General features: G+C 40.0%; 1 protein-coding gene, 2 long non-coding RNA genes, 1 other non-coding gene and 1 pseudogene across 4 annotated transcripts; 3 read left to right on the top strand and 2 right to left on the bottom strand.

Moving 5' to 3' along the window:
• The first annotated feature begins 1,908 nt into the window (after window positions 1–1,908).
• LOC133729188 (putative F-box/LRR-repeat protein 23) lies at window positions 1,909–5,441 on the top strand (annotated as a pseudogene).
• Window positions 5,442–5,853: 412 nt separating this feature from the next.
• On the bottom strand, window positions 5,854–17,173 carry LOC133728316 (uncharacterized). Its single transcript, XM_062155723.1, has 2 exons — window positions 16,885–17,173; window positions 5,854–6,466 (listed from the first exon to the last, which is right to left on the bottom strand). Exons 1-2 carry the CDS (start codon window positions 16,943–16,945, stop codon window positions 6,063–6,065), a joined length of 465 nt encoding a protein of 154 aa, XP_062011707.1. The 5' UTR covers window positions 16,946–17,173; the 3' UTR covers window positions 5,854–6,062.
• Window positions 6,750–9,445, top strand: LOC133734433 (uncharacterized). The gene is made up of 3 exons (XR_009858270.1): window positions 6,750–7,566; window positions 8,120–8,198; window positions 9,168–9,445. It is a non-coding gene; the product is annotated as an uncharacterized LOC133734433 (long non-coding RNA).
• On the top strand, window positions 13,751–16,446 carry LOC133734422 (uncharacterized). Its single transcript, XR_009858260.1, has 3 exons — window positions 13,751–14,567; window positions 15,121–15,199; window positions 16,169–16,446. It is a non-coding gene; the product is annotated as an uncharacterized LOC133734422 (long non-coding RNA).
• LOC133734960 (small nucleolar RNA snoR126) lies at window positions 16,730–16,801 on the bottom strand. Its single transcript, XR_009858704.1, has one exon. It is a non-coding gene; the product is annotated as a small nucleolar RNA snoR126 (small nucleolar RNA).
• Window positions 17,174–18,202: the final 1,029 nt, after the last annotated feature.

The following is an 18,202-nucleotide window of genomic DNA, read 5'->3' as shown; positions in this document are numbered from 1 at the left end:
CCAGACAAAGCTCTCCAAAAGAAGATTTTGACTTTTGGTAGAGTGTCTATTTTCCAAACTAGCTTCCAAACCCGGCTCTCCACAAAGTGTGATGTGTGGCTAGTGCTTGGTAGAGCTCTGTGCCGATAAGAATGAATCCAATGGTACCCGGATTTAACAGAGTAGGTTTTGGACTCAGTGTGAATCCAATGGTACCCGGATAAGAATGAATCCAATGGTGCTAAATATGCTGAGCATGTTATGGACTCAGTGTAAGTTTTTCTTCAAATGTACGCACACAAACACTTCAGTTGCACTGGTTAGCCGGCCTATGTTTCACTGGTTAGCCGGCCTATGCATGTAAGAATAGCAATTGCCTGCGATAATGAAGTTCGATCGATTCTACTAACGTGGGCTGCTTTTATATGCTAGTAAGAACTTCTACGACATGTCTAGTGAAGATGCTGCCGACTTTGCCCTAAAAGCACTGTTTATGGCAACCTTTTATGATAAGTGGTGTGGAGGGACTCTACATGGTAACAGATCGATCTGTATCTTCTCTTTAAATCGGATAAACATATGAATTCACCCCTCACATTTTTTCACCATCTTTTTCTTGGTTTTGTGTTTCCATCCAGTTTATCATGTGCATGAAATGGATATCAAGAGAAATGCAGCCTCGATGCTTTAGAAGTCTACTCGCGATATTACAACATTTACGACCTTTACACATATGAACCAATGACGTTTTTGTTGCTGTATTCTACAGATTACCAACCCATTGCTGGCGATGATCTCATAAACCTCGGGTAAATATAAATCATAATCTTTCTTCCCACCGTTTAGACTTGTTAATTCATTGAATATCATCCTCATTTTTAATTTTAACAGATCAGATGAAGGGCTTATGGCAGCTCATCTTGTAGCAAAGAAGCGAGACTTTAACATCCACCGCCTCGTGTTCAGCTCTGAGAATGAGGCTTCAACAGCATACGAAGCTATTGCTAAAGTTGAGCCTAGAGGTGCATCTAGGTTCCCGCGTCTGCAAAATTTTCGTCTTTGTGAATTAAAAATAAAGAGTAAAAGAGTTCCAATATATGTCCAAAAAAGCTCAAGCGAATTGTTGCAAAGCATATGCGAATTGCCTCCAGCTCCAGAGACCAACCAATGTTGGCGGCCACGCATAATCAGATTGCCTTCATGCTTGGGGTGTGCATGAGATACATTAGCTGTCTACCATATTTGAATAGCCACCTGCCCACTTCCTAATATCCATCGTCGATCAAAGATCTTCTTAAAAATAAAAAATAAAATCTTCGATCAAGGATGGATATCAGGAAGTGCGCAAGCAGTGTTGGAATGATATTTGTGTAACATGGTGAAAATTAATTTAAAATCTATAATTTCAAAATTTATCCGAGTTGTGCATGCTAAATTGCTAATTAAAATTTCGTGCATTACTTAATCTCGAGTCTCACACCCATTCACACTCTAAACTTCTCTTAACTCGGTACTATTTGGTCTGGTCTCATTAGTCTCTCATTTGTAAGTAAGAGGTGATGAGTCGAACTCATGAATAAGTAGTTCTGAGAATATTAATGTAAGAAAGAACAAAAGAATATATATCGAACATAATTTTTTTTCTTTCCTTTCTTTGTTAGTTTCAAGTTTTTTGCTCCGTTTAGGGTTGCTTCGCTTTAAAAAAAAAAAATTGTCTAAAATTTTACATTTTTTTGTGTTTGGTAAATAAATAAAAAATAATTTTAATTAGAAATTATAAATCAGTGACAGCAGATTTTAAAAGTAATCCAAATGCTACTTTTAGAAACTACTTTTAATTAGAGCATAATCTGAAATTATTTTATATACTGACAATACTTTTAAAATGTATTATTTACCGATGCGAGCGAAGTAAATCCACACTCCCTCAAGACCGCTCACTCCCTTCACTTCTCCATTTTCCCTGAAACAAACCGCGTTGTAATCCCCAAAACCAAACCACTCAGAAACCCTCAAACCAAAGCAATGGCCGAATCTGGCCGGTGTAGAAAGCGAAACTGGACGGAGCTCCCCGATGAGTTAACGGCGGCGATTCTTTCACGGCTGGGAGCGGTGGAGATCCTAGAGAGCGCTCAGAAAGTTTGCATGAAGTGGCGCAAAATCTCCAAGGACCCTCTCTTCTAGCGCAAAATCGACATGCGCAACGATGACTGGGACTATGAGTCCATGTTCCGCCACGTCGTTGATCGGAGCTCCGGCAATGTCGTCGATATCAATATCGAGCACTTCGGCACGGACAAACTACTCACCTTTATCACCAAAAGGTACTTCATTCTTTTCCTATCAAATGCTAGGGCTTTAGAAATTTGAAATATTTTTTACTCAATTTCGAAGTATTATTATCCTGTGGTGTTTTTTATGTGATGATTAAACTGGTTTAAGGCTTTGTATTACGGTAGAGTAATCATAGCTCTGTATTTGATTAAATCTGTGTATTTGTCAATTTCGCACATTTCTTTGGGCATTTGTTCACTGTCATATAGTTCAAAGTACAAAGATGAGATATATGTTGAATTTTATGCATTTGCATTGTGAGGAGTTATTATGTTGATTTATAGTTTTGAAGGTAGATTTTCTGGATTTGTGCAACAGCTAACATGTGTGTGTAATATTTTTCGATAGTGCGAGTACAATCAGGCGCATCCGACTATTTTCTTGCGGTGAGGTATCAGATATGGGATTGAGTAGAATGGCTTCGAAACTGCGGCTGTTGGAGGAACTTGACATTTCATTGTGCGCTTGTATCTCACATGAAGCTGTAAAAATGGTTGGGCGCTCTTGCCCTCTTTTGAAGTCATTCAAACTCAACAAGGAGTGGTGCAGATTCTCTGATGATGAGTCTGACTCTGATGAGTATGGGTCTGACTTTGATGTGCATGACTTTGATGATAGTGATGACGATTATGCACATGCTCCTTTTGCTCATGCTCCTGTTGCTCATGCTCGTGTTAGAAAAGATGACAATGCAGATGCACTTGCTATAGCAGGAACGATGCAAGATTTACACCACCTCCAGCTTTATGGGAATAAGCTTACAGATGATGGCTTGAGAAAAATTCTTGATTGTTGTCCTCATCTTGAGTCACTTGATCTGCGCCTTTGCTTCAATCTGAATGTGGGGATAGATTTAGAAACAAGATTGAACGGATTAAAAGGTTGTGGCTTCCCCATGATTCCACAGAGGGAAAAGAATTTACCGCTAGATCAGATGGGTACTGCTTTAAATGGGTTGAACTCCCAGATAACATTACTATGTCAATACTGTCACGGCTTGGAACAATTGATATCCTGGAGAGTGCTCAGAAGGTATGCATGAAGTGGCGCAAAATCTGCAAGGAACTGAAGTGGAACACCATAGACATGCGCAATGATAGTGCTCCTGACATTTCCTTCGACTTGGATAAGATGTGCCGCCATGTTGTTGATCTTAGTTGTGGTAATTTGGTCGATGTGAATGTTGAGGATTTTATCTCGGATGAGCTCCTAGAGTATATAACTGATAGGTATGTAATTTGCTGCTTTTATTAATGCTTTGGTTTCTTAGTATTAAGCTGCAAGTCGGACATGGAATTTTATTTATCTAGTTTTGTAGTATGTATAGGTTTAAATGTTTATTAATAAGTTTACTAGAACCCTAAACCCTAGATGTTCTTCACTGTTTTTGTGGGTGCAATATTTCATAGCAGATGCAATTGTGCATATAGGTGAGTGGATTCCATATGTAATGATTAAACTGGTGGAATGGCATATATTTGGTATGATTCATTAGATGTCTTATTGATTTGTGAAATTGAAGAGTTAGAGGTAATCAAATCTGTGAAGGTGTACATGTAATGATTTAGAGAAAAAAAAAGACCAGGAAATATTTTTAATAGGACTACTAACCTCTGAAGTCATCCCTGTAGGCTTCTCTACTATTAAAGTAATATAGTATATATGAAGTGAATCATATAGAAAGGACTTAAATCTTACTGTTGAGTGAAAGCTTAATGTTTTTAATAGGGAACCCAGGTTGAAAAGAAAATACCAAATATCTATGTTCATTATTTGGTATTCTCTTTTTGAATTCGGTTCTCTCTTAAATCTGTTGGATGCTCCAAAATTTTTGAAGGGATGAGATTGATTGGGAAAGAAGAGCATTGTGAGAAATAATTTTGTGCAGTGAGCTGTTACTCATTGTATCCTCTACAATATAGTTTTGCTCTTAGTTAATTATTTATTGTGCAGTGATCCTCCCAAGCGGAAGTGCTGGGAGAAGTGTTACAGAAGTTGAAAGAGATAGCACATGAAAACAGAGTATCCCTCCCTGTAAATGCATAAGACATTGTGGACTGTAGATCATCTAGGATGTCCTGGAGCTTCTTTTTTCTCTAATATTGTTCTCCGCCCCACACACACACAAAAACAAAAAAACAAAAACACACACATACATATATCTTTGAATTTATGTCAGTTCCATATTTGTGTGTTTCTGCCTTTTTGCTATTGTTTAACACATTCCTCTTCAACTTTGTAGTTTGAGTGGAATCAGACGCCTGCGACTTGTGTGTTCTTATTACATATCAGATGAGGGATTGATTGAAGTTGCATCAAAACTTCCGCTGTTAGACGACCTTGACATCTCATTATGCGAAAATCTGTCAAATAAACCTGTGAAAGTGCTTGGGCGCTCTTGCCCTCTTTTGAAATCATTCAAATGGAATAAAAAATGGCACTACCATTCAGACAGCTTTTTTGAAGAGATTATTGACGATGAAGGTCCTTGGAGTAAAGATGACGATGCACTTGCTATAGCAGGAACGATGCATGGTTTACACCACCTGCAGCTTTTCGGGAATCAGCTGACCAATGATGGCTTAAGGGCAATTCTTGATAGTTGTCCTCATCTTGAGTCACTTGATCTGCGCCAGTGTTACAATCCTAATCTGGATGAAGATTTGGAGAAAAGATTGGTTGAACGAATTAAAATATTACGGCTTCCTGATGATTCAACTGATGACTATGAGTTTGATGCTACAGTTATCGAGTACGGATCAGATGTTGCAGAGAATGAAGTTGGAATTTTTTACGAAATGTTTATGGTAGATCACGAAGATGGTGACTTCCCCTGGAATGGTTTGGTTGAGTTTGATGATTTCTATTACTTTGCGTGAAACTGGTATCTAGTGCTTTTGAGTTTAAGGGGGATTAATAGAAGAGCCTTTCTCCATCCAAAAGGGTCTATAATTTCTCTGCGGAAGGCCTATTGCTGAGTTGCTAAGAACAGGGATATTGTTGCCTTTTTTCTTTTGTGTGTTGTGCTGTAACATGTAAGAGAAAGGTTGCTATTAGCCTATTAGCAAGGATATTGTGTTTCTGTATTGTCCAGGACTACAAGGAGTTTTAGCTTGTTTAATTACAGATTACGGAAATTTTTTTTTTTTTAATCCATGTTTATATTTAACGATTATACGCTCGATAGATGTTTCAATTTCCCACAAGAAGCCATCGAAAGAGTTCATCCTCTTTTGGTGCTTCTTTGTTAAATGGAATTAAGAAAAGAGTGTTAGTATTTAGTAATTGATCAAGAAGCTGCCTTAACCGAAGGAGCATTCCATTGTCGCAGATCTTGTTCAAAGATGGGCTGCTGCACCAGACCTATTCTTTTCCAACTTATCAGGTGCATCATAGAAGTAGTTAAGATAGCGTTGCCAGACATTATTGTCAGCACCAATTCCATCTGATTTTGGACGAGTAACGTCATAACGTCCCCTTGTTATATCCATCATCATATAACAACAAAAACGGTACGACCTTATAAAGGCCCATAAGTAACGATAAAACCTCCAAGACACACACACACACCTCCAAAGCAAAAAAAAAAAACCTAGACGCGTTATCAATGGCCGAGTCCTCAAACAAAACTACACAGTAAATGAAAGCAGTAAATATAAGAAAACTATATGCTTCACATATCCTCCCTTAAACGGCACTGCACAAAAGTGCAAGCAGTTTACTCCAACTCCAACCTCCTTCCCAGCCTGTCACGATTCTGTTCTCTCGATAGGATCAGATTCGGCCTCGACCGGTTCAGCTTGTGTTCTCTCAACAGGATCAGATTCTGTCTTGACCGGTTCAGTTTGTGTTCTCTCAACAGCATCATATATATTCTTGCTAGTGACAGCAGCTGTAACCCTTGATTCCAAAGCAGAAGCATTTTCTGGGCACGTACTAGCCCAATGGTCACCATGCTTGTGACAACGAAAACAAACAATGGGACCAGCTCTAACAGCAGGACCGTAGTATTTTTCACCATCCATCGTCGTACCAATGTACATAGGAAGCATTTCAAATCCCTTTGGTACATAAGGTTTTGGCTTACTCCTCGTCTTTGTAATCTCTCTTTTTCTATGGAAATAAGCAGCCTCTGGTTCTTCGGCCTTACTACCTGTAATACCCCGAAAAAAATCCAAATTAATTTCCGTGGATTTTTAGAAATGATTTCACAATAGTGGGAGCGAGTACGAGGCTCGGAGAAGTTGTGGAATTAGTTCGAACGATTAATTTTCGAAAACGTACGTTATTTAGGGGCACGCGAAAATCGACTTTTTATATGTATGGAATTTTGGAAAACTCCCTTCATGAAAGTTGTAGAGCTCGTCGATACGATCGCGTGCATATGTAGAACGCAAAAATCGGAGTTCGTATGAATTAGTTATGATTTTTTGAAAAAGTTTCCAATTTAGTATAAATCTTCCATTTTCGGAAATTTCCGAAAATAATTTCAGAAACTTCCAAAAATGGAAATTGAGCTGCAGCCCCTCCCCCGACCGGAAATCGCCTTCGATTTTCTTCCGGCTATTTCTTCCTCCTCCGGCCACCGATCCTCACCAAACTTCTTCCATTGGCTTCGTATGGTCCTTGCGCACCTGTCTGTGGCAGCCTTGCACGGTGGCGCGGCCTGTAGCGGCGGCGGCAAGCCCGGTCCGATTTGAGTTCGATTTTAGTCAACGCCGGTTTTCTCCTAGCTCCGGCCACCAAAACTTTCGATCCTTAGCTCTATGAACTCGCCTCAACCTGCTGATCATCATACTAGAAGGATCGCACCTGGAGTGACCGGTTTCACGTTCGTCGGAGCTCGGTAAGTTTTCAATCCGAAACGAAAATCTTTCGATCGGTATATCTCGAGCTGTAGTGCATCGTTTTGATTGATTCTTTTTCCAGTGGGTTCCCCTTGATGTTATTAACAACTCTCTAGAAGGAATCGAGGCCTGAAATTGAAGCTTTGACGTCGAAATCGAGCCTTGCCGGATTCTGCAAAATTCTGGAATTTTTCCGACCACCGAAGCTTTCGATCGGTATATCTCGAGCTACAGACCATATTTTTCTGTGATTCTTGAACCAGTGAGTTCTTCTTGAGTTTCTTAACAACTCTTCAGAAAGAATCGAAGCCTTAAATTGACGTTTTTACGTCGAACTGGAACTCGCCGTTTTCTGCAGTTTCTCGCCGGTTTCTGGAACATTCCGGCCACCTTCATACTGTTCAAGGTAATTTTCGACCCCTTCTGGTCATTTTCAGACTTTGTGTTAGTTATGAAAGTTGTTAAGCATGATGAGAGGAAGAAGAGCAGCCCGGCCCCGACACCATTGGTGGTGGTCGGCGGCGGCTCTGCCACTAACTCCGGCGGCCCTTTCCGGCCACCTCCGGGGATCAAAAATATGGTTTCTGTACATTTTCAGATTCTATATTTCAATACGATCATTTCGATATATTATACGCAATTTTTGGATATCGTATGATTAAGTTATGAATTTTTAAGTTTAGATCGATTTCGATCGTTAGATTTGTGATCTGTGAAGTTAGGACCGTCAGATGGACTTGTAGTTTTGATATGATGATCTTATGACTGTCCCAGTGGCTTTGTGTGGTCATGGGCGAAGATCCGACCGTTGGATCTTCGTATAAATGCAAAACAGTGATTAGGAAGGCGATCCGTGAGGATCCGACCGTTGGATCATCATTTAATTTCAATCCGACCGTTGGATTGTCGTTTGATTATGTTTTTGAGTTATTGGCTAAGTTAAGGTCATGTTTGATTAGGTGATCGACAGTTTGATTTGGCGGACGATTCGTGAAATTGTATTTTGAGCTGTTAAGAAGACGCAGCGGGAATTTAGAGGTGAGTAAACCTCACGTGGTTCATATTACGAACCGAATAAATTTAATTACCTTATTTTGTCGTAATTGCGTGAAAATATTTATGGAATAAATATTTGTTTTAAAATCATATGGACTTGATCAACTACGGTCCATGGGTAAGTAAAATGATTTTTACGATACAAATGAATTTCTCGGTTTTATTGCATGTGAACTATAGTTGGTATTAGTGATTATCCCTGAGCGGATAATTACGTATATATATATTTACGTGATTATATGTGAATGGTGTGACATTGAAGAGTGTGGAAATTGGGATGATTAAATTATTATGAATTGACATGTGACTTACCATATTTATATGTGATGAACATGATTGATGAGTTCTTGTTAATATTCATGATTTACATTGGAGGATGTATAGAGTTAGAGAATGTAAGGTTCTGAGGATGAGGTGTCCGAAGTTCGACGGTTAAGGATAACCGGAGTGTTTGTGTGCTGAGGACGGGGATGTCCAAGGTGCGACGGTTTATTATTAACCGAAGTTGTGTGCTGAGGACGGGGATGTCCAAAGCGCGACGGTTTATTATTAACCGAAGTATATGGTGCTGAGGATGGGGATGTCCAAAGCGCGACGGTTATAGTGTTAACCGAAGTATTTTTGCCGTTGCTTGACCCTAGGCCAAGGTGTCAGAGGTAACGAGGCAGTTAGAGCTCTAACGTGTTATTGGGATGGACCAGAGTGGTGTTATGTGGGTTGGGTGTTTGCAGGACCAGTGTGGTGTATTATGATTTGAGGATTGTGAAAATGTATTCCTTGTGGTTTTCCATGAGTGGTTTGATGTCTCTTTGCAGACGTAATACTGTTGAATTTTACTTGAATTGTAATTTAATAAATCAACAGTTCTTTCTTGTTTACTCATACTGGCTGTAAAAAGCTTACCGGGTTTTGTGTTGTTGCAACTCCCGGTACACTATTCAAATTGTGTAGCGGGTAATCTTACAGGACAGGAGAACCAGGACGGTGATCGTGCGGTTAGAGCAATGATTATAGTTTTACAGCAATTGTAATAGTGAGGCGAGTTAAGCTCATTTGAGCCTTACAATTTGATTTGGTGGGAGTGTGCTGTAATAAATAACTTGAGGAATTGGGTTATTGTAAATTTGAGAGTTGTGAAGTGTGGTTGTTTGTGAGAAAAAAATTCAGGATGTTAGTTGTAATTTGTTATTATTCATGTTTCGGATTTGAATTGATTATTCAAAATTCGGGGCGTGACAGTTTGGTATCAGAGCGTAAGGTGCATATTTGGTGATAATCAGTACTCCCCGAGTGATGGCCCGTCTGCAGCGGATCCCCATCATATACTCTTCGGTACTGGTATAATCATTGGGTATGTCTTAGTATGGGGTCTAGACAGTGTGTAAGTCCGTAGGACGGTAGAATGGCCTGGTAGGTTCGTTTTAGAATAAGTTTTGCTTCCGTGAGTTGCAATCTTCGAGGAATGGAAACCTCCGGATTTAACTCTGATGAGTCGGTGAGGATTGTTTATGGAAATGAGTTTCTTTTGGATGTTGAAGTGTTTGGTTGAAGGCATGATGTGGACCTATGCACGTACCTAGTGTGGATACGAGTATTAATGGATAGAAAGTTTGTCTTCTTAAGTTGGACGTACATATGTTTTTGGATGAGATGTACATGTCAAATAATAGATATCTTGTTTTGTAACGAGATGTCTTAGTGGGGTTTTGGTAATTGGCATGGGTGATGTGTTTTAAGTGACTCTGAGGCAACTATGCTGACTTTGTGTGAGATTGAATTCTTAGTGTAGACTAAGAAGGTTGTGTGGTGATTCTATATACACTACGTGATGAGCTTTTAGAAGGAAACGTTATGAGTAAAAGTATGGGTTTTTCCTGATGTCTATAGAAGACTTGTGCATATGGCAGCCTTTGTGGCAGTGCTTGTAGTGCTTTAGTGGTAGTTTGTGTGATAAAGAATTTTTTGGGGGCTAGATAAAGCTAGACCTTATCTTGATTGTATTCTAAAGTGGTAGGACACCTGTAAGCAGGGATTAGACGATCCATTGATATCGTGATAGGGTTTTGTGTAGGGACAGGATCCTTATATGTAGACAGTTGATGATGAGGTGGAGGCTTCAGAGGTTGAGTTGCCTGTTCCACCTGTAGTTGATGTGATGGATGTTATTCTCGGTTTGAAGTCGTGAAAGAGATTGAGAATCTAGGAGTAGTTGGAAGGAGAATTGATTTCACGAACTCAAGATGATAGGAGTGTGAGAGATTATGAGACAAAATTCTCAAGACTATATTGGTTTAGGAGATAAATGGATGCAAAGAGTTGACCATAAAGTCTCAGCTGGGGCTGGATACTTCCCTTTAGCATGACGTAACCATTTAATAGAACTTGTTTTGGTTAGGGTGTTAGCCATTGAATAGGATTCTTGACTTATGTGGAGCTTGTGAGTAGTGTTGCGGTTAGGGAAGAGATTGTTGTGGTTTTCGAGCTTAGTGATGTAAATATGGAAATACTTATGTTACCTCTAAGGAGGGTAGTAGAGTTTGTTATCGAGGTGATACTAGGTTTGATACCCATATTAATGGCGCCTTATTGGATGACACCAACTAAACTTAAGGAGTTGAAGTTCAAGGTGAGAGTTTACTTGAGTGGAGATTCGTTAGAGCTAGTACTTCTCCATGGATCGAGATTAGGGATACCTACTAAGACATGACGTACGAACGCGGAGAAGAAGAAGAATATAGTTATATCTCATCTTTAAGGTGAAGCATGACCATGATGAGATTTGGTACTAAGGATATGTTAGTGTTCTAGTTCTAAAGATCACGAGTGTAAGAGGTGTTAAGTTTGGCGCTCTATAGATGTTTTTGAATAGGAAGTGTTTAGCTTTATTAATCCCTGACTCTAGCGACGAAATTGTTTTGTGTTTGGTTTGACTCAGATGATGCTAGCTAGACTTCTGTGTGACTTAATTGATTGTTAGGTTTTGATTGATTGTTTGTGATATATCATTATGAAAGAGGCGTGCAGCAGAGTTGGCGAAGGTTTTGAAAGAGCAAGGAGTGACCAAGGTTCGACCCTTGGTGTCGTTGTTGGTTTGTTTTAAAGAAAAGACTACCACATTCATTCAGTCTTATTACAAACCAGAAGCAAAATAAAGTTATTGTCCAACGAAAGTAAAAATGCAGAAAAAGAAATACAATAATTAAATGATGAATTGTTTTTACTTCTTCCCCTTTGATTGGGAAAGCTCAGCAATCTCCTCCCTGAGTTTGGTGACTTGATCATCGACCTCTTCACTGCCCTGCGAGTCACTACTAGTTGAGTCACTACTGGTTGAGTCAAGAGCTTCCCAAGGAACATGAGGAGCGGTGCGCGGGCGAGTGGCAGCCCTCTTGCTGGTTTCAGCCTCAGGAGGAGGGTCCTTATGGAGTGACGCAGCAACGTCCTTGCAAGGAAACCCAGGAGGATGACCTTGCATGTTATTGACCTCCTGAGCAAGCTTGTTCATGGCGGTCTGACAGCTGATCAAAGAAGAGTTCAGGTCAGAGATGTAATCGATCATGCATGTGACTCGCCAATCCGTCACCGTAATACCATCACGGAGAGAGGAACGCAGAGCATCAATTGAGTCAGACAAGCTTTCCAGGGTGGCCACAGGTCGAGAAGCTCGAGCAGCCGAGGAGGAAGGGGACTCGCTAGGATGCAGTCTGGGAGAGCGACGAGGCAGAGGAGGGGGACTGCGGCTACGCTCACGTATAGGACGATGGTCCCCAGGACGAGTGAGGCCAGCGCGAGTGGCCGCTTGACGACCTTCTTCTTCTAGAGAGAGAATGCGGCGTTGATTGACGCCCATGCGAGAGGTAACCTTGGTTCGAACCATGAGGAAAGAGAAGGAGAGAATTGAAGAACGGTGATGATGAGTGTTTAAGAGAGATTGCTGTTAGAAGGATCGAAGTTGATGAAATGGTGTTGGGGATTTGAGTTTATCAGATGGAAGAAGAGATTTGAGTTATCGGATGGAAGAAGAGAATTGAGAGAGAATGGCTAAAACTCTGGGGAAATTTTCTTTTCTTTTGTGTGAACAGTCTCTTCCCCAGAATACACCTATTTAAGGAACAAGGCGTACAAATCTCCACCGTTGGATGGACAATCTCAGAGATTCAAACTACGCGTTGGATTAAAGTCGCCCTAAAACACGGAAAAGTTGTTGACGCGTGGAGGGCGCGTGAGGGAACCGAACGAATCTCGAGGTGCTGTGCCAGGCAAGCTTTAGCCGAAAGTGAATCTGATTTCCGTAAAGCACGGAAAAGATAAGTCGTGGCAGGTGGACCGTGCAAGGCTTGTCTCGGATCAATGCCCTCACTGTAGTTGTGGGTGGAGGCCCGATGGGCTGGATTTCTGAAATAGTTTTGGAGTAATTTTGGGCCGGATTGTTGAAACAGTTTGGTTTAAATAAAAGGATTTGTATGGATAACAATGAGAGCAGCTTGTGCTCGAGTGGTTGAGAGCGAAGTTCTTGAACAAGAGGTCTGAGGTTCGAACCTTGCCTCCTACAAAAAATTTTCTTTTTTTGGATCGTGTATATGCTCGGAATACGGATGTATATACGGACAGTACAGTATACATGACAGTATGTAAAGCTTCATACTGTAGCCGAGTCGAGCCGAAGGTTGGTGGGCCGAGTTTTCAGCCCAAATTGGTTTGGGCCGATTCGAATAGCAGTTGGTTCAGTTTCTTTGGCCCAAACTGCTAGCCCTAGTGCTTAGCCCAAGGATTGAGCAAGCCCAAGTCATCATCACTGGGTGACATAATTTATTGGCGTGCTTTTGGGGATGATTTGTTTTGTGTGATGCATCTCTATGGTTGTGAAGAGTGGTGCATGCTTAAGTTTTACTATGGAGATTTACCGTGATGCTAATTGAGTAGCGAAACACTTTGTGGGAGTGTTTACTGTGCTTGTATGCCAGTACAGAGTGATGATCTATGTGAAGATCTATGTGAGGATCTATGAGATGATCCATGTGACGATTTTGTGTATTTGATGTGGAGTGTTGTTGAACAGTTGTTGTGTGAGTTTACGTTTGTGATGAAAGGATTTAGTGGCCATAGAAATGTATTTTTATACAAAGGGCTGAGGCTTTGTAGATTACTACAGATTTGGAAAAGATGGAGATTCTATGGTTAGGTCAACCTTAATCAAGAGGGATTGACTTACGCTCAAATTTCGGGACGAAATTTCTTTAAGGAGGGTAGATTGTAATACCCCGAAAAAAATCCAAATTAATTTCCGTGGATTTTTAGAAATGATTTCACAATAGTGGGAGCGAGTACGAGGCTCGGAGAAGTTGTGGAATTAGTTCGAACGATTAATTTTCGAAAACGTACGTTATTTAGGGGCACGCGAAAATCGACTTTTTATATGTATGGAATTTTGGAAAACTCCCTTCATGAAAGTTGTAGAGCTCGTCGATACGATCGCGTGCATATGTAGAACGCAAAAATCGGAGTTCGTATGAATTAGTTATGATTTTTTGAAAAAGTTTCCAATTTAGTATAAATCTTCCATTTTCGGAAATTTCCGAAAATAATTTCAGAAACTTCCAAAAATGGAAATTGAGCTGCAGCCCCTCCCCCGACCGGAAATCGCCTTCGATTTTCTTCCGGCTATTTCTTCCTCCTCCGGCCACCGATCCTCACCAAACTTCTTCCATTGGCTTCGTATGGTCCTTGCGCACCTGTCTGTGGCAGCCTTGCACGGTGGCGCGGCCTGTAGCGGCGGCGGCAAGCCCGGTCCGATTTGAGTTCGATTTTAGTCAACGCCGGTTTTCTCCTAGCTCCGGCCACCAAAACTTTCGATCCTTAGCTCTATGAACTCGCCTCAACCTGCTGATCATCATACTAGAAGGATCGCACCTGGAGTGACCGGTTTCACGTTCGTCGGAGCTCGGTAAGTTTTCAATCCGAAACGAAAATCTTTCGATCGGTATATCTCGAGCTGTAGTGCATCGTTTTGATTGATTCTTTTTCCAGTGGGTTCCCCTTGATGTTATTAACAACTCTCTAGAAGGAATCGAGGCCTGAAATTGAAGCTTTGACGTCGAAATCGAGCCTTGCCGGATTCTGCAAAATTCTGGAATTTTTCCGACCACCGAAGCTTTCGATCGGTATATCTCGAGCTACAGACCATATTTTTCTGTGATTCTTGAACCAGTGAGTTCTTCTTGAGTTTCTTAACAACTCTTCAGAAAGAATCGAAGCCTTAAATTGACGTTTTTACGTCGAACTGGAACTCGCCGTTTTCTGCAGTTTCTCGCCGGTTTCTGGAACATTCCGGCCACCTTCATACTGTTCAAGGTAATTTTCGACCCCTTCTGGTCATTTTCAGACTTTGTGTTAGTTATGAAAGTTGTTAAGCATGATGAGAGGAAGAAGAGCAGCCCGGCCCCGACACCATTGGTGGTGGTCGGCGGCGGCTCTGCCACTAACTCCGGCGGCCCTTTCCGGCCACCTCCGGGGATCAAAAATATGGTTTCTGTACATTTTCAGATTCTATATTTCAATACGATCATTTCGATATATTATACGCAATTTTTGGATATCGTATGATTAAGTTATGAATTTTTAAGTTTAGATCGATTTCGATCGTTAGATTTGTGATCTGTGAAGTTAGGACCGTCAGATGGACTTGTAGTTTTGATATGATGATCTTATGACTGTCCCAGTGGCTTTGTGTGGTCATGGGCGAAGATCCGACCGTTGGATCTTCGTATAAATGCAAAACAGTGATTAGGAAGGCGATCCGTGAGGATCCGACCGTTGGATCATCATTTAATTTCAATCCGACCGTTGGATTGTCGTTTGATTATGTTTTTGAGTTATTGGCTAAGTTAAGGTCATGTTTGATTAGGTGATCGACAGTTTGATTTGGCGGACGATTCGTGAAATTGTATTTTGAGCTGTTAAGAAGACGCAGCGGGAATTTAGAGGTGAGTAAACCTCACGTGGTTCATATTACGAACCGAATAAATTTAATTACCTTATTTTGTCGTAATTGCGTGAAAATATTTATGGAATAAATATTTGTTTTAAAATCATATGGACTTGATCAACTACGGTCCATGGGTAAGTAAAATGATTTTTACGATACAAATGAATTTCTCGGTTTTATTGCATGTGAACTATAGTTGGTATTAGTGATTATCCCTGAGCGGATAATTACGTATATATATATTTACGTGATTATATGTGAATGGTGTGACATTGAAGAGTGTGGAAATTGGGATGATTAAATTATTATGAATTGACATGTGACTTACCATATTTATATGTGATGAACATGATTGATGAGTTCTTGTTAATATTCATGATTTACATTGGAGGATGTATAGAGTTAGAGAATGTAAGGTTCTGAGGATGAGGTGTCCGAAGTTCGACGGTTAAGGATAACCGGAGTGTTTGTGTGCTGAGGACGGGGATGTCCAAGGTGCGACGGTTTATTATTAACCGAAGTTGTGTGCTGAGGACGGGGATGTCCAAAGCGCGACGGTTTATTATTAACCGAAGTATATGGTGCTGAGGATGGGGATGTCCAAAGCGCGACGGTTATAGTGTTAACCGAAGTATTTTTGCCGTTGCTTGACCCTAGGCCAAGGTGTCAGAGGTAACGAGGCAGTTAGAGCTCTAACGTGTTATTGGGATGGACCAGAGTGGTGTTATGTGGGTTGGGTGTTTGCAGGACCAGTGTGGTGTATTATGATTTGAGGATTGTGAAAATGTATTCCTTGTGGTTTTCCATGAGTGGTTTGATGTCTCTTTGCAGACGTAATACTGTTGAATTTTACTTGAATTGTAATTTAATAAATCAACAGTTCTTTCTTGTTTACTCATACTGGCTGTAAAAAGCTTACCGGGTTTTGTGTTGTTGCAACTCCCGGTACACTATTCAAATTGTGTAGCGGGTAATCTTACAGGACAGGAGAACCAGGACGGTGATCGTGCGGTTAGAGCAATGATTATAGTTTTACAGCAATTGTAATAGTGAGGCGAGTTAAGCTCATTTGAGCCTTACAATTTGATTTGGTGGGAGTGTGCTGTAATAAATAACTTGAGGAATTGGGTTATTGTAAATTTGAGAGTTGTGAAGTGTGGTTGTTTGTGAGAAAAAAATTCAGGATGTTAGTTGTAATTTGTTATTATTCATGTTTCGGATTTGAATTGATTATTCAAAATTCGGGGCGTGACACTACCTGTTTGGCAACATTGTTAGATACAAAGAAAAAATTCTATATACTTGCAATCCTACACATATGAAAGATATTCCAGAAACAAGAGCAAAATTGAATCCGTGATGAAACATGTCTTGGAAAAACTATGGAATTGATTCCACAAAATTTGACACAAGAGTTTTTCTAATTATATAGCCATCGATTATCCTGTAAGAAACATACAACAATGGGTAATTCAAAAATAACCAAACTGAGCGACAAACTCGAAAGAGTTTCATCTATTTCTTTTTAAAGGCTCAGACACGCATAAATACTGTCATCCAGAAGCACTCAGAATTGAGAAACGTTTGGTCATCATCGCCCTGTACTATTTAAAATTTCAGAAAACCGCAAAACAAATCCAGATCATATTCCCACAAACCCTAAAACAAAGATCAAAAGCATACCATGAGCCAAACTGCTATCGAGGACTATCTCGTCGAGATCGAGATCAACCAGTATCACCATAGCGGCCTGGGATTAAAAGAGAGCAATAGATTGTATAAATACGTTTAGGGCAGGATTTCGTCACGATCCAGGTCGGTTTATGTACGTGGCATGACTCTAGTGATTGAGCTTCGGACCTGATTTTATTCCCCGATATCCCCCGGAAAATTTTCCCCATTATGGTCGAATATTCAATGCGTATCAAAGGGCCGGGGATGGAAAGTTTTTGTCAACCCTAATGTAAAACAATTTTTCTCACCTTCCTCTCTTGGATATGGTAATCTTTGTTATGATTCTTGATATCGGCTAAGATTCACTTGTATCTATAATGTAATTTTACTTGTGTCACAATTCCAAGTTGAAAAGAAATTAAAAAGGGCTTTTCAAAAAAAAAAATTGAAAAGGGAAAAAGAAGTGCCTTAGATAAAAATAAATAAAACAAAAAAAAACTCTCAGTGTCATTTGGTCTTGTGAAAGATCGCAAGTTCGACTCACTATATTGATAATAAAGTAATTGTTATATATGAGTTAAATTTGATCAAAAAAAAAAAGATCAAGACTCCTTAGAGGATAAGTTTGTTGTCCAAGATGTAATCAGTCTGTTTGGCCTAGATCAACTGTGACAGTGGCTCTGCTAGGGGTTTTTCTATTTACTTATTTACCATCCACAAAAAAGGGGGGGGGGGGGGGGGGGGGGGGTTTGTATTTACTTTTTTTTGTATGTTTGTTAATTGTACTTCTTATCCGGTGATCAGGTAGGATCCTATGTATATTCGAAAAACATTTTTGTTATTGAGATATAGCTGATGAAGTTCTTCAGACTATATAGATATACAGCTATACACACACACACACATATATATATATATATAATAAAAAAAATAATCTCAAAAAACACTATTTAAATTGTGATAATCAGTAAAAACAGGTTATTTTTTATTTTGTTTTTCGAACAATTTGAAAGGTAGAATGTGTAGTACTTTTTAGTATTATTCCTGTCATCTTCAGCTTTGAAAAGTATATACATTACCAGATCTGTGTGTCCTTATACTTTTTCCATGAAACTCTAGAGCTTGTTGTCTGCACCGTGGATATATATCGACTAGATTTTGAATAAGATTTCCACCATATACATGTTCTAAATGAGAACTATCTAGCGCTTTCTCTTAGCCAAAATCTGTGAACAGCTCGTCTGTACTCATTTAGTACACGTATGAAACAATTTTCGAAGAGCACGTACTCAAGAAGGGGCATATGACAGTCATATATTTGGATTTT

Source organism: Rosa rugosa, chromosome 2 (genome assembly GCF_958449725.1).
Source record: "Rosa rugosa chromosome 2, drRosRugo1.1, whole genome shotgun sequence".
NCBI lineage: Eukaryota > Viridiplantae > Streptophyta > Magnoliopsida > Rosales > Rosaceae > Rosa > Rosa rugosa.
This window is presented reverse-complemented; position numbering and strand designations above follow the sequence as displayed.